Source organism: Pelodiscus sinensis, chromosome 22 (genome assembly GCF_049634645.1).
Source record: "Pelodiscus sinensis isolate JC-2024 chromosome 22, ASM4963464v1, whole genome shotgun sequence".
In the NCBI taxonomy this organism is placed as follows: domain Eukaryota; kingdom Metazoa; phylum Chordata; order Testudines; family Trionychidae; genus Pelodiscus; species Pelodiscus sinensis.
The window spans coordinates 19,785,188-19,808,692 of record NC_134732.1 but is presented as its reverse complement, the minus strand read 5'-3'; the positions used below and the strand labels follow the sequence as shown (position 1 = coordinate 19,808,692).

The 23,505-nt window shown below is 45.9% G+C and overlaps 1 protein-coding gene across 1 annotated transcript; it reads right to left on the bottom strand.

Annotated features, from left to right (window-relative positions):
- Positions 1–689: 689 nt before the first annotated feature.
- Positions 690–17,627, bottom strand: PPP1R26 (protein phosphatase 1 regulatory subunit 26). The gene is given in 6 exon segments (XM_075905322.1): positions 690–745; positions 748–772; positions 3,591–3,708; positions 8,234–12,080; positions 15,365–15,487; positions 17,450–17,627. Coding segments are annotated over 4 exon segments (3,969 nt in total). The 5' UTR covers positions 12,019–12,080; positions 15,365–15,487; positions 17,450–17,627; the 3' UTR covers positions 690–704.
- Between the last annotated feature and the right edge of the window lie 5,878 nt (positions 17,628–23,505).

The following is a 23,505-nucleotide window of genomic DNA, read 5'->3' as shown; positions in this document are numbered from 1 at the left end:
TGAACAAGTACAATAAAGCCAGGGCCAAAATTTGCCCAAACGGCTTTTATTTTTGTTATCTATCATATGGCTTCCAAAAAAAAGAAAAAGTAATTTAGGGGGAAAAAAATCAACCCTTTGCTTTCTCATTCACCACTTCTGTTCTAGGACTTCAGGGCATGTTTTCATTTCTTCCATTGTTTCCAATTCTTTGTCTGAAATGCAAAATCAACACAGTGCAGAATAAACAAGAAACAATTCTGGTAGTCACCTTTTCCGTGGATCTCTTTCATAACAGGTTGCCTCGTATAATTTAATTTTAATACAAACTGTATCCCCAGATGTGCTACAAAGATGCCATACAAAATGAAATCATATTGTAACACATTACATTTGTGTACTATTATAAAGAGCTGGAACATACCCACCCACTCATCCCACCTACATGAAATAATACAAGTTGCACAACTAAATTTGTCCCTCTTTTTAGGCAACACAGTGCTTATTTCTTCATTTTTAGAATCAAACATCATAATGACTAGAGTATGTGGATACTATTCAAGGTAACTGGTAAAACCTCTTGTCTAACCATTGTGGGGGAAAAAGCCTTGGATGGCTGTTTTAAACAGCAGATGAGCTACAAAAGTGTATGCAGAAAAGCTACTAGCTGGTTTGAAAATAGAGCTGGTGTCACAGTGAGGTACAAAATATATGTTTTGTTATTTCTATTGCTTTTCAACCCTGAGCAACAAATCAGGTTTCTTGTTTTCCCTTCAAACATGCAGTACACTTTCTGAAAGCACAACCCCACATGCACACGCATTCCTAGAATAAACATACCAACATGATTTAGGGGAGAAAGTATTTCCATAGGCCAATGAAGAAAAATGCCCATATAGAAACAGAGGGGTAGGGCATCTTATTTGTTTTCTGAGTATTCACACAAGTTTTTAGGCTATGTTTATCACGGGGTTCTATAGATGTGCTTAGAATTAAGCAGTTGTTGATTTCAGGTAAGTAAGTTCTCTGAGGGTACATGTACACTGCACACTTATTTTGAAATACGGTATTCTGGAAGAAATACTCCAAAACAGCTTATTTCAAAATAGCACGTCTAAACTACAGGGAAACCTCAAAATCAGTCCCCTAACATAGACATGCTATCTCGATTTAGAATCCCAGGAGGCACTGGAGAGTAATTGCTTTGAATGGCCCTGGAGAAGAGCTATTTTGAAATAGCAGCAGTGGAACAGCCACACTACTGCTATTCCAAAATAGGCATTATTCTTCATGGAATGAGGTTTACAGAAGTCGCAATAAACTGTCCATTATTTTGAATTTATTTTGAAATAACAGAATTGCTGTGTAGATGCTTGCATTGTTATTTCGGAATAATGGCTGTTATTCTGAAATAACACTGCTGTGTAGACACACTCTAAGTGTGATGAATCCAGAATTTACTAGCATAAATAGAGATTTTCACAGTCTCTGAAAATACTTATTCCAAACATTTTAAGATAGACAAAGAATGAAGGGCAATCTCACGATACAAATATTACAAATCTCTTTGCCTGATTATTTCTGAGCCCACTGTTGAATCAGAGTCTGAAATATAGTTAACATTTAACCTTTACCAGTTTTAGATTAATAGAGTATTGATGAAAAGTCCTGTATTGACAGATTTAGGGATTTAAGTAGGTAAAGGACAGACAGTGCAGGCACACACATCTACTTTCTTCCTGACCTGAAGGAACCTCCATGGTCCCATCTAATTCATGACCACTCTGAAATGTCAAGAGAGGTGTTAATTAATGCCAGTTGAAGTGATAGCTTTATTAATAGGGACATCTGCACACTGGGAATGGGACTGAGATGTGTCAAATTCATTGCACATAGGTCACCATACAAATGTAAAATCATGGCTGACCTAGAGATAAAAGCCTATCATATTAACAATTCTCCAGATTATCCAGTAAACCTACAATATGTATCATGGTCAATACCGGGTTTGTGCATTTACCATTTGTATGTAAACAGGGGTCATCAATGCTTGTGTCTCTGTACTAATAAATGTTTCAGTATAGTCATGGTCTTAAAATTGTGCCTCAGATAAGGTAAAGAGGAGACTTTTTTATAGCTATAGCCCTGGTCTAGTCTAGCCAGCTAAGTCCTCTACAGATGATTTCTGCTAGAATCAATTTATATGAGGGCACTAAGTATAAAATAAAGTATAACTTCAGAGAAAATGCATGGCAATGAGCAGGTCTTCAAGGTGTTTAAACATTTTAAACCAGAGGTGGGGAACCTGGATCTGGCCCCCGAGGCTCAGGGTCCCCCAGCACTGGGGAACCCACACTGGCATTGCAGCCCTTCTGCTGCCCCACCACAAGGCTGGAGCACACAAAATCTACTAGGTTGGGCCCCTCTAAGTTCTAGTGTCAAGGGGAATGTGGAGAGTGTCTTTCTCCTTATCGGTTGGGGGCCATGTCAGTGAGGGGTTGCTTTTGTTTTTCTTGCTCCTCACTTGTATGGAGCCCCTGATTGATTTTTCTGTGGGTCAGATGTTGGAATTGAAAGTTTTATTCTTTTTATATTTGTATTTTAGGATTAATAATGTAGCAATGTAAGGTAATATACCACATTTAATATTGTATTAAACTAAGCCCTTTAGTAAGATATATATATTAAAGTTTAGTAAGTAAAGAGACAGGATTTCATATTGTGTCTATGTCAATGAGATTAGAAGAGTGTTCAAGGCCCGAGCCTTCAGTGTGAATTGTTTTAATTACAAAATTTAATAAGGCAATTTACCGTGCTGTTTGCTTTTGTTCAATATAAAACTTTGCTGTTTGTATCTCTGTAAAAGACTGTTTGTATGAATGAGCTATGGTGTGAAGGTCATCGTTAGAGCCAGATGGTCAAGAGAGAAGGGGGAGAATGCGGGGTGAAGACAAACTGTAAAAGACAGACTGCGAAGAGACATATCGGTATCAGAGAAACCATCAGTGCGTACCCATGGTCAAGAATTGATCAGATTGGCAGACTGACGGCTCTAAAGGTGAAGGCATCCCTAAAAACAACTGATTAACAATCCAGGACAGGATGAGCCTTGTGGAGATGTTTTGGGAATGATTAACATCAACAAGATAACAGTAACTGGTCACAGACTGACACAGCAAAATCCATAGATTTCAACAGAGAAAAAGGATTATAAAAGCAGGGTGATTTGCTATGGAACTTCGGGTTCATCTTGTCACCAACTCCAGATGAGCATCAGATTGTGACCGACGAAAGGCCCTGCTCTTCCTCTGTGGTTGGCCACTAGATTGATCCAGACTCTGGACTGGAAGTATAGCATTGTCTGGTGGGACTGTGTGTGTATGGTGTTTGTGTGTGAGAGTGACTGAAAAGCATATGCTACTGCTGTAACCTCAATAAATGTGGCATACTGCCTTTTTCCCTATAAAAGATCTCATGTGCTTTGTTTAAGCATAACACAGCGGCCCCCAACCCGAAGACGGTTCCCCACCCATTTTAAACTTTGGAACACCAAAAGTTAAAAAATGAGAACACTGAAAGAAAAAGATGACATTTCACAGCTAAGAATCTACCTGGAATTCTCTCCTTTCATTCTGGATTTTTAAAGAAAGCTTTTCACATAGCTGTGTTGGAGATAAAGTTATATAAGGTTGTATTGTCAATCCAGGATCAATAGACGTTCTTAAAGAACTGCAAAATAACAAAAAGTACAAAAATGCATCAGTCGACAAAGAAAGTAACACAGATCTGCATTATAATCACTTCTGCTTTAGGCATCAATATTTATATTTTTAAATGACTTGAAACCTAACTTAGCAGAATTTATGCACAGACTTAAAAATCAAAATTATTAAAAGTTATTTTTTTCTTTACTTACTTGCCAAATTCCAAGTTTGTCTATTGCAGAAGAAATCTGGAACAGTAAAAAGATAGCACCAACATCTAACGGAGGTTTGGGGTCACTGTAACTACAGGACAGGCATGGTAGGGGGCATGCCAGTGTACCTTCAACCATCATCTGGAGGTTCCACTGGTAGGACCAAGAGGGTTAGTCTGCTCCTTGCCTTTTTAATTGTTAGCCTTAGGATGAGTGCCAATAAGGCGTTTCCCTCAGTACAAAGGAAACAGACAAGTAAACCATTTTGCTATTGTGTCTAAGATGACATTGCCTTGCGTGATGTGATCAGGCAGAACTCTCTGGGGATCCCAGCGCAGGCTTTGGATGCAGTTTAAATTCACAAAGTCCCTGACTCAGTTAGTGTAGTGTTACTGTTCCTTAACTGGGTAGCCTTTATTCTTTTATTTCTATCATTCTAAGGATTCAGGCTTCATTTTCTTGACTACGTGAATGAGAACTGTGCCCAGAACGATGCTTTTGCCAACACCATGTGGAAAGAAGTCTGCCACAACAGCCTGCGCACGGGTGGGGTGCCAATACTGAAGATGATGTGTAGTGTTTAGAATAAAGTTCCCTCTGGACAGTTTGCTTCTCTAGCTAGTGAGCAATCCTGAGGGGACGAAGTTTGGAAAACTGAGCTGGAGAAGCATCAGAGCAATCTAGGGGATAACCTGTAAGGCTCACATTGTGACAGAAACATCAGGGAAGGCTGGTTGGGTCACATACCAAAATGCAACCTCAGACAACAGAAGACAAGCTTGTGCCCAAGCGCAGAACCTGTAATCCCCAGCTACCCTTCTCCCAGCACATAGGCTCAAACCCCAGCCGTCCACACCGCGGGGTAAGCAGGAAACCATTCGCTTCCTTCTCTTTCAGGACAGGCAGGCAGGCAACCACCCTCACTGCCTCAATCCTCGGCGCTGGTCCTGGGTGCTGTAAGGCGGGTATGCTGGTCCTGGACACTGGGCGAATAGTTCTGGGTAAGAGTGCTGATGCTGAAAGGTAGCAGTTGGTGGTGCTCATGTATCTCAGTGAGGTCTCTAAAAATGCTGCCCACCTCCAACCCCACAGTCTCCTGCTGACCTCTTCCTACGTCCCAAGAGAAAAAAAACAATGTTCCCGAAAAGCAGTTTTCAGAGGATGCTATGGGCAAGAGCAAGTTAGGAAACACCCCTTCCTTGCCCACAAGTTTAAGGGAAGAACGGTGCCTACCATTGCTTCCCTTGCAACACTGGAGCACCCGGCAACCCAGCTCTCCGTGTAATTGGGAGCCATTAGGCCTTCTAGATTTACAGGCCCCATTTTCACATCACTCATGGAATTCTCAGAACCACGTTCTACACTTCTTCCTACACGTTTTGTAGTTTCTCTCCCCTTCCCCCCCCCGTTGATACTAGGAATAAATGCATAAAACCCAGATCTTTTAAAATCTGTTTCTGATTCTTATTCCCACTAGAATCAGACTCTTGGGGTATGTCTAGACTACAGGCTTTTGTCAAGAGAAGTTTTGACGACAGATACTGTCGACAAAGCTTTTGTTGACAAAGAGCGTCTAGACTACAGCCAGTTCTGTCTACAAAGCAAGCTGCTTCATCGACATGAGAGTGTAGATGCAATAACGCCTTTTGCTGACAGAACTCTGTCGACAAAAGGCATTATTCCTCGTAGAATGAGGTTTACATACGTCGACAAAACTGCTGAGTTTTGTCGACGTTATGTTGACAGAACTCAGCGGCAGTGTAGACATAGGTATAGTTTTGTCGACAAAAGTCCACTTTTGTCGATAAAACCCTGTAGTCTAGACACACCCTTCGTGTCATAGCCACAGAATTATGATTTCAGATAAGATGTGTACAGAGGTGGAAGGATAAAATAAGCAGCAGGAACAAATGAGAGTTATGAGGCTCTCATCTTGTCAAGGGGAGTTTTGCCATGATTTTCAAACAAAGCAGAAATAAGCCTTTTTAAAATCCAGCTGCCCCTACTCACAAAGACTGTAGGCAGCTGCTCTTGACAACTAACCCTGCATTAAAAAGAAATAATAATAATGGACGGGGAAGAAAGATTTCATTTCAAATCAGTCTTTGGACTCGTGATGTTGATACAAACCACTTGAAATCTTGTTGGTTTCATGGTTCATGGTCAGAACCCAATTTATTAAATGTTATAAATGTATGAATTCACACCATTTCTTATATACAAATCAGGGTTTTCAATGTTGAAAAAAGTGCTCTTTAAAAATTAGGTTAGTTTAAAGCACAAGTTATAAGGAATTGCATCTTAATTGAAAGTGAATTAGTACACCAAGATAAGTTTCAACCACACACACATCAATTGGAGCACGAGACACTTTTTAAATCTTAATGTTGGTTTACTGACATTTTAATGGAGGAAACATTCAGCTTAGGTTATACAGACAGGGTATATAGTGCTTCCATCATTAAAATTAATATCTTAATGCTAGTAAAGCAATATATTTGAAAAACTGCTATTTTAAAATATTGGCTTGCATCCCAATTCCAAACTAAATCAAAACCTTATGCCTGTGCAAATTAATGGCAGGTTTGAAGGCTTAGAATACTTTTTTTCCCCAGGTGTACTATTACTAAATTAACATTGTTAGTGACCCGATGTAAATATTTAATCTAAAAATCAAATGTGGCCAGGTGATAAGATGTCAGATGACCACTATTAACATCTTTTTCAAGTATAACCGCACAATAGTATAAAACGCACAAAGATGTCTAGATATAAAGACCATTGTTTCTTCTCTATAACAACATTACTAGTTCTACACTATTCTACACCCATAGCCTGCCAATTCTCTGCAAGATCACAGCAAACAGGAGGATGAAATGCAATACTGGATACATTCTTGACTGCTTTTGCTCTGTTCTGGGAAATTAAGGCCAACCTCAGGCAGGCTGTTGAAATAAATGCATGGGTGGGACACAGAGATTTGGAAAAGGTTAGCCATTTTAAAAGACCAAATTACCATGGAAATGCCAAATCTAACTGTTACTAAAGATAGAGAGTGGCTTGACAAAGGGCTTACACATAAACTGGAACTGAAAAGACTAAATTAGTTTTAATTCACAGGTTTCTGTAATTTCAGTCCGTGTATGGGGACACTCTTATTCCAAAATAAGTGGCCCATTGAAGCAAACAACCACCCCTGATTTTTACTTTTGATGGAATGGGGGTGACAGGATGAATGGAGTTAGGACTCTGAAAATACCCTAGAATCTCACTTGAAGACCTGCTTGCCAAAATTTTTAAGAAAGTATTTACTGTGGCAAGCCTAGGTTTTGCTCTATTGCACAGAACAGCAAAAAAGGATCAAATTTTTGAAGAGATACATCTTATAAAAACCATTGTTAAAAACTATTTACAAGACACACCAATGCAACAAAAGTTAATTTTGAAGGCCAAAACTCATGTAATTGTTGGGCATCAAAATGAAACTAAAGAATGCCCATGGAATTATTTTGGTCTTGCATGTTATAGCAACCTATGAAGAAGGTTAAAAGCAAAGAGCCACTTCACTTTACTGAACTGCAATTGTGCTTTAAAACATCTGCTTACAGGAGGATATCAGAATGGTCAGAAGATAAAAAGGACTTAGCAGTCCCAGAGTTTAAGTAGGAAGTGAAGCCCCTAAAAGACTGCTCCACACCACGTTCCTGAACTTGCCACAGAATCTACAGGGACAGACCCTGCACCTGCATAGAGCTACATTGACTTTAGTGGGCCTGTGTTAGTTTGCAGAGGTCCAGGAGAGCCGTTTTAATTTTAAGATTCAGATCCAAGAGGCAAATGGCTACATGAGGCTGTTTGAAAATAGTTCCAATTCCATGAAATACCAGAGAATATGCTTCAATAACTATGATATGCCTAATCAACTGCAGTTGTTTTCTAAGATCTCTTAACAACTGACCAATACATAAAATGAACACAGATGGATTCACTTTCAATGTATGTATGTTTCAATGCACCATATAATTTAAAGCATAATTAGCTATGCTGTGTTCTTATCTATGACAATTACATGTTAAATCCACCATCTGTAGTAATGCATGCTCTAAAAATCATTATAAAAATATGTCCTTAAAGCACTTTAAATAATTTACAAAAGTCTACAAAAATTAAACATTTATATCCATGATACACCTATTAAATAGGATTTTTCACATTAGTGTATACATGATATATATATATATATATATATATCAGTATCTTCCATCTGGTTTTATCAAGATATTTACAATAGGTCTTCTCAAAAGACTGAATGTTGTTAGAAAAAAAAAAAGTACTTACAAATCTGACACCTTGCCTTTCACCAGGGAACTTGTGCATTCCTCTACAGCTACGTCACTAAATTCTGCAGAACTTCTGTCTAAAGCTTCCTGAACATGGTCCTCTTTACAATCAACTTTCCTACTTTGCTGGGCTAACATTTTCCCTTCCATATTAGAACTGGCTACATTAATTTCTTCCTTCCTGTTGCTGTCCTGAGGGCTCTCTCCTTCCTCCTCCTTAATGCACATGTTTTGGCTCTCCAAAACTAATGTATCTATGCTAATTTTGTCCCCTTTTACTTCTGCCATGATAGGTTGCTGTAATGGGGGATCTGGATTTGAATCTGAGCTGCAATACATCTGCTTGTCTCCCAAAGTGTTTTCCTTTCTGCAATTATCATCTTCAGTTTTAACATGCAAAGGAGCAGTCTCCAGTTTTTCACATGTTTCTGCTATATGGAGACCTGTCTCTGCTACTACGAGGCTCGGAGTAAAATTTGCTTCTTTTATTTCTGTCTTTCCCTCTCCACCAATGTTCCCATTTTGCATCAGGTCTCCACTTCTCCTCTCAAGTGCACAAACATTCGGGAGAGCTACTGCAGTCTTTAATGTGCTGCTATGGGGAAATGAAAGTTCTGTATTTTGCCTTTTGTTTAAAAGCACAGATTTCTTCCTATCGCGAGCATATTTTAGACCAGCTATAAATTTACTGGAAATTTTTAACTGAAAGGTGCTATTTCTTTTGGAATTAGATTTAGCTTTATAGTAATTTTGCAATTTACAACCATCTCCTTTGCTGTGTGCAGATGGAGGACTTTTCTGCTTAGGATCTATAGCACTCTTTTTACCTAATGAATTTCCTTTTATAGATATACCACCAGCAGCTACACCTTTAGCCCATGCTGTTCCTTGCTCAGCCTTCAACTCCACTGTAGTATGGAGGTACACATTCTCTGTGTAGGATGCGCTTTTCCCACCATCGTGAATTATTGCACTTTGTCTGACAGTTCTCCGAGAGCTTTTCAACTCCTCTGTTTGCTGAGACACCTTTTTAGTCTTTTTACTCTGATCTGATAACACGTCAGTCTCATTTTCTGTTAGCTGATGCTTGGTTTTTCCTTTATTTGCACGTGGTTTGGCAACTCTCAGTGGGTCAGCAGTTAAGTTATCCCTTTGTATTTCCATATTTCTTGCAGAGTCCTTAGCCTTTTCTGCCAAAAATTTCCTAATTTCTTGTTCAATGCTGTCATCGCTATCTACAGAGCTGCTGTCATCTGTTGCTGAAGTAGCTGTCAAAGAACATCTTTTATTTTTAGCTGCCTCCAGGTTATTCTGGTTGGAAACTGGTTTAGGTTTACATTCGTTTTTAAACTGCAATGCAAACTGTAAGTCATTTATACTTTCTGGTCTTCCCTTAGACAGCTTGCAATTTATGTTGTTTTGGGGGCTTCTAACTGCATTTTCCTTAATATCTTTACGTGATTTTGAGAGGCAGCTTTTCAGCAGAATAGGACTTTTGCATTTCCAGTCCTCTGGCTGGAGGCCACTAAGTTCATCCAACAGCTGGGTTTCTGTCTCACCAAATCTGACTTTCTTCTTGCATTGGAATTTTTGGTCTTTGGACTTTTTCTTTAGTTTCCTCTTAGACCGTAAGAGGTCTTTGATAGCACTATCAAGATCTTCATCGCTGTCCAGAGAACTGCTCTTGTCATCTGTACCATCTCCCTCTTGAGCTTGGACTGTATTTTTTATCAGTTCTCTTGTGTTATCATGAACCTGCATTAAATTATCTGTGATGCCTAAAGCCACCATATGCTTGTCCACAAGCCCAGTTAATTCTGTAGAGGTCAGCTGCTGACTTGTTCCTTTGTCATCAGCTTCACAAGCTTTTCTATGGCTATTCAAGCTACCCCCACCTTGCAAAATTGGGATTGTGGGGCTATTACCATAACCCGCTGGAGTACACACCATCTCCATCCCTTCTGTTTTATTGTCAATGTTCTGCTTCACCACTTTGCTTTCCACTTTAAGTCTCCTTTTACGACTCAACGATAGATTCAATGTTTTGGGGAGAGAAGGTTCAAGACCACCAATTACACGGTTAGGTTCAGAAGGCAAAGGCCCTTGGGCAGAGTGAGACAGGTTATCAGGTTTTGTTATAAGACTATCTGACTGTGCCTTGAGAGCCAAAAAAGCCCTGATTTCTTGCTCTATGCTATCATCGCTGTCCACAGGGCTGCTGTCACTTTCACAGTGGGCGGAAGGCATGCTTTGGGGATAGAAGAAAGGGTTGGCTGCAAGTGATCTGTCCTCACTTCCCATTTGGGGTGGCATTATTGTTTTCGAAATGTCAAGGATTGCTTCTGCACACATGAGTTCTGCGGCCGTGTCTGCCCTGCAAGAAGCCTGCAGCGTGAGCTCGCATTTGGCAATTTTGTTAACTGGAGACGTACAATTTCTGGCTTTTTTCAATGGCTTAAACAGTTTGTTATCTTCATTGCCAGTGCCTTTTAATTGTGTAGACTTTGTACTAAGCTCTCTCCTTTTGCTGCTTAAGGTTTTTTTAGGGTCTTCTGCTGATGCGCTCTTTGTTGAGCTAATTGTTAGGCTAGCAGAAATATCTGCTATACGTTTTTGCGAGTCTGCTGTAGAATTTGCCTCTTTCTTGATTTTTTCCAGCTGATAAAGCTGAATGGCCTCTTCAATACCATCATCACTACTTGAATCAGATAAATGTGTGCTTTCAATAATTTGTTCCCCTCCGGTTTTGCAGAAATTTCTCTTGGTTTCACCTTCTTTATTTTGCTCTATAACCCAGGGTTGGCTAGTAGCAGTCATTTTAAAATGTGCTTGGTTTGCTTTCCTAAAATCACTAGGCTCTTCACTGATTTTAGATTTCAAACACTTAGATTGTACATTTGTCTTCCTTAGTTTGGGCCGGTGCCTTAAAAGGAGTGCTTTGCATCCTTGCTTTAAACTACTGCGGTTTGCTTTGTTAGTCGATTCTTTGTTACATTTAAACATAGATGTCATTTGAGTCTCTCTCCGTTCTAGTTTTTTATCCTCCACAATTACACACTTCCTAGTTTCTTGCTGTTTCTTTTCATTCAAGAACTGTACAATTTCAGCATGTATACTCTGTTCAAAAGAGTCATCACTACTGATGCTCAGAGGTGAAGCAGACCGGAGCTTTTCACAAATTCCCAAATGGTCAGAAATGAAGCCTTCAGTCACCATTTTGGTTGTACATGTCATAGGAAGTAGATTACTAGTCACCTTGTTCTGTGAGAGTTCCCTTTTGACCCTCTTGTCTCCTTCTGTTCTATCTGAACACTCTGCATTGCTTGGCAACGGCTGAATACTCTTGCTTTTCTTTTTCAAGTACTCTTGAATGGCTTCCTCTATGTCTCGGTCAACAGAATCATCACTATCTGAATCCAACAGGAGGGTCCCAAACTCTGAACTGTCTTCCACTTCTGTGCCATCAGAATCAGCAGGGCAACCACGCTTGGCATATTTAGTGTGATGTTGCAGCACCCTGGTGCTAGGTGTAAGTCTGTTACCCCTTTTTCCTCCCTTTTGTTTTTTATGTGTAATACAATCATAATCATTGTTCATACCCAGAGAAGACTCTTGACTTTGTAGGTTGTTTATGATCATCTGAACTTTAGCACTTACAGATGCTCTAGTAACATCCTCTTCAGATTCAGAGAAGCAAACAGGGTATCTACAACTCTTTGATTGTCCAAAGGACTCCCATTTTGTCTGCAGAGCTATCAAAGGAGAGGCATTCATAAGAAACATTCTAGCAAGCAATGAAGAAGTCTGCAAAAAAATTGTTTTTTCAGCTTGGTCTCTCTTCCATCCTAAGGGAAAAGAAAAAAATAATCATATAATGTATATAAAAATATATAAACACACCAATTATATTTCCACTTGATACTCTGTGATACAACTCATATATTACTCAAGTCCAGTACTCTTATGTCAACTATTCACAAGCTTCTCTTCAATATAATTTAAATGGCAAATCTATGACTAGTATCTCCTCTATAAATGGTACAACTCAGGTGCTCACCATTTGCCATCAGTTCACTAATCAACTGGCACTCAGGATCTAGCCACAGTCCAATTCAGGTAATTATATTCGGCCTACCTAAAACTCTCCCTGCATTTTGAACATAGTATTCTTTGATTTTAATTCTAAATTGTCATGGGCTGAAAAAATTGCATTTTGGGGATGGGTAAGGAAGACCCTTTATATGGGGTTGCATCATTTTATTAATTCTATAACGAGTTGGGGACACAAGAGATAAAAAAAATTAAGAGGGATTTTCAAGCCAGAACAAAGTTGGAAGAAAAATTGCAAAACATTCTACTAATGTCTGTTTGCATGTTCCTTGTCATCTTTATTGTATTTAAGTAATTTCATCCATCTGTAACTTGTTTTCACAGTCTCATTTAAGATTATATTTTCGCTGAATGACTGCAATGTTACATTCAGCAATATGACTTCACTTCAGGATCAAGGCCATAGGCCTTCTATAAATACAAATACCCAGTACAATTGGTAAGAAGAGTATGAATTATTCTTTATATTACAGTAGCGGCCCACTCTCTTAGCTATTGTATAGCCACCCAGTGAAAAGCAGACCTCATCCCCAGGACTTTACAATCTTACATAGAACTTGACAAGAGCATAGGTTTCTGACTACAGTTACCAGTTTGCAGAGTCAAGATCTTATTTTGCTAGCTGAAGGCATACAGTAATTCCTCATTTAACACATGCTTGCTTATCACGTTTTCACGATAGCACGATTTTTTTTTAGGGAACGTTTTTTGAATTACACAACTGTCCCCGGAATAACATGATTTCCCCAGCCGGCCCACTGTTGGCGGCTGCGCGGGGCTTCCCCCGTCTCCCTGCAAAGCGGCGGAGGGTTCGCCACTCACCGTGCCGTTCCCCGCTGACTCCCCCTCGCTGGACGCCTTGCACCCTCTCCTCCGTCCCTGCTTGCAGGCCAGCAGCTGGGTTTCCCCAGCCGGCCCATCACCGGTGGCTGCGCAGGGCTTCCTCCACCTCCCTGCAAAGCGGCGGAGGGTTCACCGCTCGCTGCGCCGTTCCCCGGCAACCTCCCCTTGCCGGACGCAGTGCGGGTCCCGGCAGACCCATCACAAGGGCATACTCCCAAACCAATCCCCCTCCTCTTACCTCCTCTCCCCCAGAGCCAAACACCTCCCCTCTCTGCTGCAACCCAGTCTCCTTTCTCTCCCAACCTTATTTCCCAGTCCCAACAGACACCACCGCTTGAAACGCAACCCCCACCTTTTCCATTATTTTCAATGGGAAAATTGACCCCGCGTAATGCGTTTTCACTTAACACGATCATTTTCTGAAACATATCTATAGTGTTAAATGAGGAATTACTGTATGCCTATCAACCCCCACGTTCTGGTAAAACACTGCTGCAGTGGAACAATTCCAAAACTCTGACATAATAATGACCTCCACAAACATATTAGTGCTCAATCACCGCATGACATTGTACTGTAAAGAGATGATAAAACTAAGCTTCTATCTTTGAATTTCTTCAATTCTTCTCTAGTCAGAACATTCAGAAAGGTGTTTTTTGCAACCATTTATTTTCTGGTAATATATTTTAAGAATTGTTATAAAGTTCTAGAATTTTTAAAACAAAGCATATTACCTCTTTTTTTTTTTACCTCATGTTTTTGTTATGGGAAGTGGGTATTAAAAATGCAGGGGGAATGATGCTTGCTTATTCTGATCAGACACTTGGAGCACTAAAAATGAAAAATCATTACAGGTGTGCTACCTATTGTTATTTTTGTCAAACTTGTTCTTTGACCTAGAGGCTGGGACCACCTTCAACACCATTTTAACAGCAATTTAGGTCACTGCTCAAATTCCACCAGACTTGGGAGTCACTCCTGATCCGCCTTAGTCTTTCCAGGGTAGGAAATCATGTTAAAAAGCTAATGCTTCTGCTGCTATTTGGTCCTTTGGTTTCCTACCACAATTTTTTGGCATAAAACAGTCCAACCCAAGCCTTTGACTCTAGATATCGATTCCTGATTTTTCCCCGTAATAATTAGTTTTAGAGCATTACTCTTGTTGCATAATTTACATTTTAAGGGTATTGAATAAGAATGCAATAGGTACCAACCAAATCTGACACATGCCATTATAAATTCTCTTTACAATCAAGCAAAAAAAAAAAGTATCTCTGAACTTTCAAGTGTCAAGCAATAATGAATCGCAGGTTTAGTAGCAGCCTAGAATGCTTTACTTGTCACCTGTACTACAGTGAGTGTCACAGTTATAAGAATGTAGATTAAATAGTTTCTAAGTTTTCTAAAATATAGTTTACAGTATACTTCATTAAAACCCAGAGGCTTTCAAACATTGATGATAAATTAAACAACCATGTTAGGAGAGAAATGAGTTAAGAGCAGGAAAGAAATTAGAACCCTGAGTTAGCTACCCTTGAGTAATGCGTTCAATACATTTAAGCTTTTGGCTCTGTACACATGACATCACTTTCTATTTTTCTATTAACCTCTTTCTTTCCAGAATAGTGGAGATCTTCATTATCTGAATAACACTGGATTATTGGCATACTGAAAATTCACAGCAATCCACAGGGGATTGGGTTTAATTTTTGTCATGTTATCCACCCATAATTCAGTGGGCCATTGCCAATCATTTAATAGCAGCTGTGGGAACTTAACTGCACACTAGAAATGAAAGCAACAGACTATCTGTAATAATCACATTCAGAACTTTTATGGACAAAGGATCCCAAATTATAGAGAATACACAGCTATCACTCCAATGACTCTTGAAATACAGCCACTTCTAAGGAGGTATGTAGTAGCTCTTTAGTGCTAGATAATAATTTAAGACAGAAAGTGAAGAATACTGAACCCAAATACAAACACTGAGATTTTAGGAGACAGAATAAAGTTATTCAAATGGAATTTGGCTAGGACATTAAAGTTAGCCTCGTGACTCTTATTGGGTGGGCATGGACCAGAAGCCGACACCGTGTTCTTCAGAGCTGTACCACTGACTCGCCACACAACCTTCAGCAACTTGCTGAAAATGGACACAGTGATAGCAACCTACCTCAGTAAAAGCATTTGAGAACAGCAGCTGAGATCTGCCATCATTGCAAAGTAGTTCACCCATGAGAGGTGCCACAAGACAGTCAGTGCCCAAGAACGGCCAGGCACGCTGAATTTCGCCTTCCTGAAGGAGATGCCTGTATTAGGAGACCTCAAAACACTGATCTTCCTCAGCCTCTCCTCACACTGACCTTTGCCTTCACAGTTGCACCCTTCCCTGGGACACTAACTCAGAAACCCTCCCAATCCAAACCCCTGGTTTCTACACTCAAAGGTCAGCAACTCTACCGTCCTCCTGGGCCACAGCTGTTAGAGGAACCCTAGGGACCCCTTCCCCCAGTCCAGCCTCAGTAATCCAACTGTCACCCCTCAACTCCACCCCTGACCTGCCAGGGACCCCAGTTTGTCATCCCCTCGGCGAGCCCCCCCATCCCAATCCATCCCCCAGAACTTCCCCCAGCATCCCAGCCTGTCAACCCCATGGCGTCCCCCAAAGCCCCACCTCCCACAGCACCCCCCAGAACCCCGCCCCCCAAAGCCCCACCTCCCACAGCACCCCCCAGAACCCCGCCCCCCAAAGCCCCACCTCCCACAGCACCCCCCAGAACCCCGCCCCCCAAAGCCCCACCTCCCACAGCACCCCCCAGAACCCCGCCCCCCAAAGCCCCACCTCCCGCATGTCACCCCCATGGCGCCCCCCAGAGCCCCGCCCCCGCATGTCACCCCATGGCGCCCCCAGAACCCCGCCCCCCAAAACCCCACCTCCCACAGCACCCCCCAGAGCCCCACCCCCAGCCCGTCACCCCCATGGCGCCCCCCAGAGCCCCGCCCCCGCATGTCACCCCATGGCGCCCCCAGAACCCCGCCCCCCAAAACCCCACCTCCCACAGCACCCCCCAGAGCCCCACCCCCCGCATGTCACCCCCATGGCGCCCCCCAGAGCCCCGCCCCCCGCATGTCACCCCCATGGCGCCCCCCAGAGCCCCGCCCCCCAGCCCGTCACCCCCATGGCGCCCCCCAGAGCCCCGCCCCCAGCCCGTCACCCCCATGGCGCCCCCCAGAGCCCCGCCCCCAGCCCGTCACCCCCATGGCGCCCCCCAGAGCCCCGCCCCCGCATGTCACCCCATGGCGCCCCCAGAACCCCGCCCCCCAAAACCCCACCTCCCACAGCACCCCCCAGAGCCCCGCCCCCCAGCCCGTCACCCCCATGGCGCCCCCCAGAGCCCCGCCCCCCAGCCCGTCACCCCCATGGCGCCCCCCAGAGCCCCGCCCCCCGCATGTCACCCCCATGGCGCCCCCCAGAGCCCCGCCCCCCAGCCCGTCACCCCCATGGCGCCCCCCTAGAGCCCCACCCCCCGCATGTCACCCCCATGGCGCCCCCCAGAGCCCCGCCCCCCAGCCCGTCACCCCCATGGCGCCCCCCAGAGCCCCGCCCCCCGCATGTCACCCCCATGGCGCCCCCCTAGAGCCCCACCCCCCGCATGTCACCCCCATGGCGCCCCCCAGAGCCCCGCCCCCAGCCCGTCACCCCCATGGCGCCCCCCAGAGCCCCGCCCCCCAGCCCGTCACCCCCATGGCGCCCCCCAGAGCCCCGCCCCCCGCATGTCACCCCCATGGCGCCCCCCAGAGCCCCGCCCCCCAGCCCGTCACCCCCATGGCGCCCCCCTAGAGCCCCACCCCCCGCATGTCACCCCCATGGCGCCCCCCAGAGCCCCGCCCCCCAGCCCGTCACCCCCATGGCGCCCCCCAGAGCCCCGCCCCCCGCATGTCACCCCCATGGCGCCCCCCTAGAGCCCCACCCCCCGCATGTCACCCCCATGGCGCCCCCCTAGAGCCCCGCCCCCGCATGTCACCCCCATGGCGCCCCCCTAGAGCCCCACCCCCCGCATGTCACCCCCATGGCGCCCCCCAGAGCCCCGCCCCCCAGCGCCCCGCATCCCAGCCCCTGCCCCCAAGCGCCCGGGGCCTTCACCGTGGCTGAGACGCGGCGCCCCCAACCGCCCTGGGCCTCTCCCGGGCGCGCGGCGCGGGGCTGCCCCTTCCCCGGCCGCCAGCCCGAAGCCCGGGCCCGGCCCCCGCCGCTCACCTGCCGCCGGGCCCCGGGGCGGGGGCGCTGGGGGAGCGGGGCGCGGCTCCCGCCTGCTCCGGCCGCTGCCCGCCGAGCTGGTGCAGGGGCGGGCGCCGGGCGGCGCTTCCTCCCCTGCCCCCGGGGAGCGGGGGGCATGCGCCGCAGGGCTCCGCCGGGGGGGGGCGGCCTGGCCGGGCGCGCGGGCCCAGCCGGGGCGGCCATGGCTGCCGGGGGGGGGAGCGGGGGGGGCTCTGTCTCTTTCATCTCTGGCCCCCCCCCCCAGCGCCTTGAATCCGCGGCCAATGCGGCATCCTTTGTGCGGCCGCTTTGCAAAGGCACCGAGTTCCCGCTTAGCCCCCCCGCCCCCAACGATGTTCAGAATCGGGCCCCTTCTGTGGGTCCGATCGGGAGGGGACCCCCCCTTCTGTGGGTCCGATCGGGAGGGGACCCCCCCTTCTGTGGGTCCGAATGGGGGAACCCCCCCTTCTGTGGGTCCGATCGGGGGGGACCCCCCCCTTCTGTGGGTCCGAACGGGAGGGACCCCCCTTCTGTGGGTCCGAACGGGAGGGACCCCCCTTCTGTGGGTCCGAATGGGGGAACCCCCCCTTCTGTGGGTCCGATTGGGAGGGACCCCCCTTCTGTGAGTCCGAACGGGAGGGACCCCCCTTCTGTGGGTCCGATCGGGGGGGACACCCCCCTTCTGTGGGTCCGATCGGGAGGGACCCCCCTTCTGTGGGTCCGAACGGGAGGGACCCCCCTTCTGTGGGTCCGATCGGGGGGGACACCCCCCTTCTGTGGGTCCGAACGGGAGGGACCCCCCCTTCTGTGGGTCCGATCGGGAGGGACCCCTTTCTGTGGGTCCGAACGGGGGGGACTCCCCTCCTTCTGTGGGTCCGAACGGGGGGGACCCCCCTTCTGTGGATCTGAACGGAAGGGACCCCCCCTTCTGTGGGTCCGATCGGGAGGGGACCCCCCCTTCTGCGGGTCTGATCGGGAGGGGACCCCCCCTTCTGTGGATCTGAACGGGAGGGACTCCCCTCCTTCTGTGGGTCCGATCGGGAGGGACTCCCCTCCTTCTGTGGGTCCGAACGGGGGGGACCCCCCTTCTGTGGATCTGAACGGAAGGGACCCCCCCTTCTGTGGGTCCGATCGGGAGGGGACCCCCCCTTCTGCGGGTCTGATCGGGAGGGGACCCCCCCTTCTGTGGATCTGAACGGGAGGGACCCCCCCTTCTGTGGGTCCGATCGGGAGGGGACCCCCCCCCAGCTCCTGGGAGAGGGGGGCTGAGTCCTTCTGAGAAATCCCGCCTCCCAGAGCCTGAGGTCTCCCTGGGCTGGAGGGGTCAGTGCCCCTAGTTCCGTCCCCAGCGGGGCTCTCTGGATCTCGCCCTGGCCGGAGAATCGCCCCCGAGGTTGCCTGCACCGTTGGCTGCCGCCTGGGGTCGGCTCCCTCTGGGCAGGTGCCCCATGGAGGTTGGGAGGGTGAGCTGGGCTCAGCTCTGGGCCTGCCGGCGGCTTCTCCAAAGCAGGATGGCATCCCGAGTGGTCCTGGTTGCAATTCACACCAGCACCTCCAGGCTGGGGTTAGTCTGCGGACAGGGACAGACCCCTGGATGCTGCCCGTGTACGTAGAAACAAATCGCCTTCCCAAAACACATTTAAACCTTTTTTTTTAAAGAGTTCACATGAGGTCAACGTGGTTAAGACATTTGGCGCCTGATCCAAAGCTCACTGAAGTTAACAAAAGACAGGACTAGGCAGCACTGTAAAGACTAACAAGATAGTTTATTAGGTGATGAGCTTTCGTGGCCCAGACCCACTTCCTCAGATCAAATTCTGGAAGAGAATTGGCATGACCATATATACCAAAGGAATACAATGACAAAAAGTCAACACATTATAAAACTGACAAACCAGATTTAGAACAGAAGGGGAGTGAAGGGGAGCAAGAATGATGCTAGGGGTGACAATTGGGGAAGCCATCTTTGTAATGAGCATCTTTCTACTGACTCTTCAGTGGGCAGTGCTTTTTTTGTTAAAAAAAAAAAAAAAGGTGTTGGTACTCCAGGGGAAAAGTTGTTGAGCTCTGGCGGTGCCAGTACTGTGTCTGGAGGTGCCGGTACTGCATACCGGGCAGTACCATTACAAAAAAAGCGCACTGTCAGCGGGGATTAGATTGGGACATGGTGAATTCATCATGAGTGTCAGTCTCATTTGGTATATATGGTTGTGACAATTTTCTTCCACTATTTGATCTGAGGAAGTGGGTCTGGTCCATGAAAGCTCATCATCTAATAAACCATCTTTTTAGTCTTTAAAGTGCTACACAGTCCTGTTTTTGGTTTCAGCTGCACCAGACTAACACGGCTACATTTCTACCACTAGTCTTTACACACCTCTGTAAAGTGAGTAAGATGCTCAGGCTTGAGCTAAAGATCCCATTTTCAAAATCTAGAAGTGACCCCTGCAGTAGTGTTTTTATATAGGCCAATTATCATACAGTGCTTGTTTTAAGTTCTTCCATTTTCCTAGCTATGTCTATCTCTCCCTGCACTTAACAGAGACCTTTAAATTAAACTAGAGGTGGGAAAACTTTTTAGGGTCGGGGCCACTGACCCATAGAAAAATCAGTCGGGTGTTGTACACAAATGAGAAATGCTCAGTGGTTTGAGCATTGGTCTGCTAAACCCAGGGTTGTGAGCTCAATCCTTGTTGAGGCTATTTGGGGCAAAAATGTGTCAGGGATGGTACTTGGTCCTGCTGTGAAGGCAGGGGACTAGATTTGATAGCCTTTCAAGGTCTGTTCTAGGAGATAGGCAATCTCCATTAATTTTAATTTAATTTAAACCCCCTACCCCAAAAAACCAACCACAAAAAACCCCTCACTGACGTGGCCCGCAACTGATACGGAGAAAGACACTCTCCACATTCCCCTTGCACACCAGAGCCTCGGGGGCCCAGACTAGGAGATTTTGTGTACTCCAGCCCCACAGGAGGGAAAGTGAGGGGACTGGAGCACCAGCATGGGCTCCTCAATGCTGAAGTGGAGGGGAGTCCGGAGCTTCAAGGACTGGATCCAGGCAAGCCGGGGCAGAGCCATAACAAGGGCGGGGCAAGTTGGGCGCTCGCCCCAGGCACATCATAATCAAGAGCACAAAGACACAATCAATAAAAATAATGAGCTGCAAAAGTAAAGAGCACTGATGCGTGCTAACCTAGGGAGAGGGGGCTCATAATTAATATTTTGCCCCAGATGCAAAAATACTAGTTAGGGTGCTGAGCCGGGCTCTGCATCCAGCCCCTGGGCCGTAGGTTCCCCACACCTGACAAACTATACGTCCCATTTGGCTCACTGGATATTTGACTTTTTCCCACACCATCTGCCAGCTCCTATTAACTCACTGAAACACCCGGACAGAAATACCACACCTTCTAGTAGCAGTCAGCTCATAAAGAGGACTATGGGTTCCTTTTTCCTAGCCATGGAAGAACACTATTGTTGCAGAGACAGCGCTGTTTCAGAATTATATTTATAACCCTTTTTACTTTGTTCCTTTTAGGTCCTGCATTGTTACGCAAGCCTAAAAAAGGGCAAAGTGATGATCATCTTGAAGATAAGAAGTGGAGGTGTACAAAGGAAACAACAAAAGCTAAACTGTTCCATGAACGTTCCATTATTTCTCTTTCTGATGCAAATAGGTAATACCTTCCGTGTAAATGTTCTATATTTTTAAAGAGAATAGAATCAAAGAATCCTAGAAATGGAAGGGACCTTGAGAGGTCATCGAGTCCAGTCCCCTGCGCTCATGGCAGGACCAAGCATTGTCTAAACCTTGCATGATAGATGTCTATCCAACCTGATCTTAAATATTTCCAGAGATGGAGATTCCACAACCTCCCTACTCAATTTATTCCAGTTTAATCACCCTGACAGGGAGTTTTTCCTAATGTCCAACCTAAACCACCTTTGCTGTAGTTTAAGCCCATTGCTTCTTGTCCTATCCTCAGAAGCCAAGAGGAACAATTTTTCTCCTTCCTCCTTGTGACACACTTTTAGATACTGCAAAACCGCTACCATGTTCCCTCTCAGTCATCTTTTTTCCAAACTAAACAAACCCAATTCTTTCAGTCTTCCCTCATAGGTCATGTTCTCTAGACCTTTAATCATTCTTGTTGCTCTTCTCTGGACCCTTCTCCAATTTCTCCACATCTTTCTTGAAATGTGGTGCCCAGAACTGGACACAATACTCCAATTGAGGCCTAATCAGCATAGAGTAGAGCGGAAGAATGACTTCTCGTGTCTTGCTCATAACACTCCTGTTAATGCATCCCAGAATCATATTTTCTTTTTTTTTTTTTGCAACAGTGTCACACTGTCGACTCATATTTAGCTTGTGGTCCACTATGACCCCTAGATCTCTTTCTGCAGTACTGCTTCCTAGACAGTCGCTTCCCGTTCTGTATATGTGAAACTGATTGTTCCTTCCTAAGAGGAGTACTTTCCATTTGTCCTTATTAAACTTCATCCTATTTACCTCAGACTATTTCTCCAGCTTGTCCAGATCATTTTGAGTTATGATCCTATCCTCCAAAGCAGTTGCAACCCCTTCCCAGCTTGGAATCAGTTGCAAACTTAATAAGCATATTCTCTATGCCAATATCTAAATCATTGAAGATATTGAACAGAACTGGTCCCCAAACAGATACCTGCAAAATCCCATTTGTTATGGCCTTCTAGTATGATCGGGGTCTAGAGTCACCTGTGTGGAACTCATCTCAAGATCAGGGCTTGAAGTCTCATCTTGCAAATACTGATGCACGTATATAACTTTACTCACCTGAGTTGTCCAACTGAATTCAGTGGAACTAATCACTCGTGTTTCAATTTGCAAAATTGGGCTCATGCAGAGTAGTGCATTTATACACTGCTGCTGTTACCAAGACCAGGAAAAATGTAGCATATAAAGACAATAAAGAGTTATCATGTTACTGGACCCTTGAGAGCTCTTGGTCATGGGGAAAAAATCATTAAACCCAAACAACTTCCAAGCAAGCACAAATCTTAAGAGAGAATCTGATCCATATACATGCTCCTGTCTGGAGCTAGTCCTGGTGAAGGGGGGATGCTGAGGGTGGAACCAGGGAATCAGTGGAGTCAGGGTATAGCACACACCGTTAACAGCCATCTTACTTGTGCCACAAACAGCACAGAGGAGGAGAAACAGTTATGCTGGGAGCTGCTTTTGCTGCTGGAGAAACTTTGACTTGGAAGAGCTCAAAAGTGGCTTAACGCTTCCCCCTGGATTGGCCCAGCAAAGAATTTGGCCTCGGTTTCTAATCGCTGCATCTAGACACCCCTGTGAACAAGGGAGTTGGGAGAGAGATCCTCAGGTAGGAAAATCTAGGGCATTCGTTGCTGTTCTGGTACGCTACATCGGAACAGCTGATGTTAAGATTTTACAAGAGCAAGAACTTCCATTAAGTCCCTCATGCAACCATGACTCACGTACATAAAGTTACACACATGCTTAGCAGCTTTGCCTCACCTTCAGTTTATACATCACAGACTAATGGTAATGTAAAGCTGGAAGGGATCTCTCATTCAGTGCCTCCCGCCCCATGCAGTGACAGGACCAAGTATACCTGGACTGTCATTGATTGGCATTTGCCTAACTTGTTCATAAAGACTGGACCTGGGGCAGTCCCCCCACCCTGTGCCCCAGGTGCAGGACCTGGGGCAACACCCCTCATTGAGGGTCTCACTGTACCCCTGCTCCAGCCCCACCCCACTTCTACTCCACCCACACCCCACCCCTGCTCTGCCCTACCCATCCCTGCTCCAACCTCTTGCCCCAACTCCCTCCCCTGAGCCAACTGAGCTGGGGGATTACTGGAGGGCCTGGGCATGGGATGGCATCAGGGGTCCCCCCCACCCCACATTCACTGCAGTAGCGGGAGCTGGAGCGACCTGGCAGCTTGCTTTGCTCCCTCCTCACTGCCCTCTCCCCGCCTGCTGTGCAGGAAGTGGCGCGCCTTGGGGCCGGAGCACTCTGCTTCCTGCTGCCATGGTGAAGC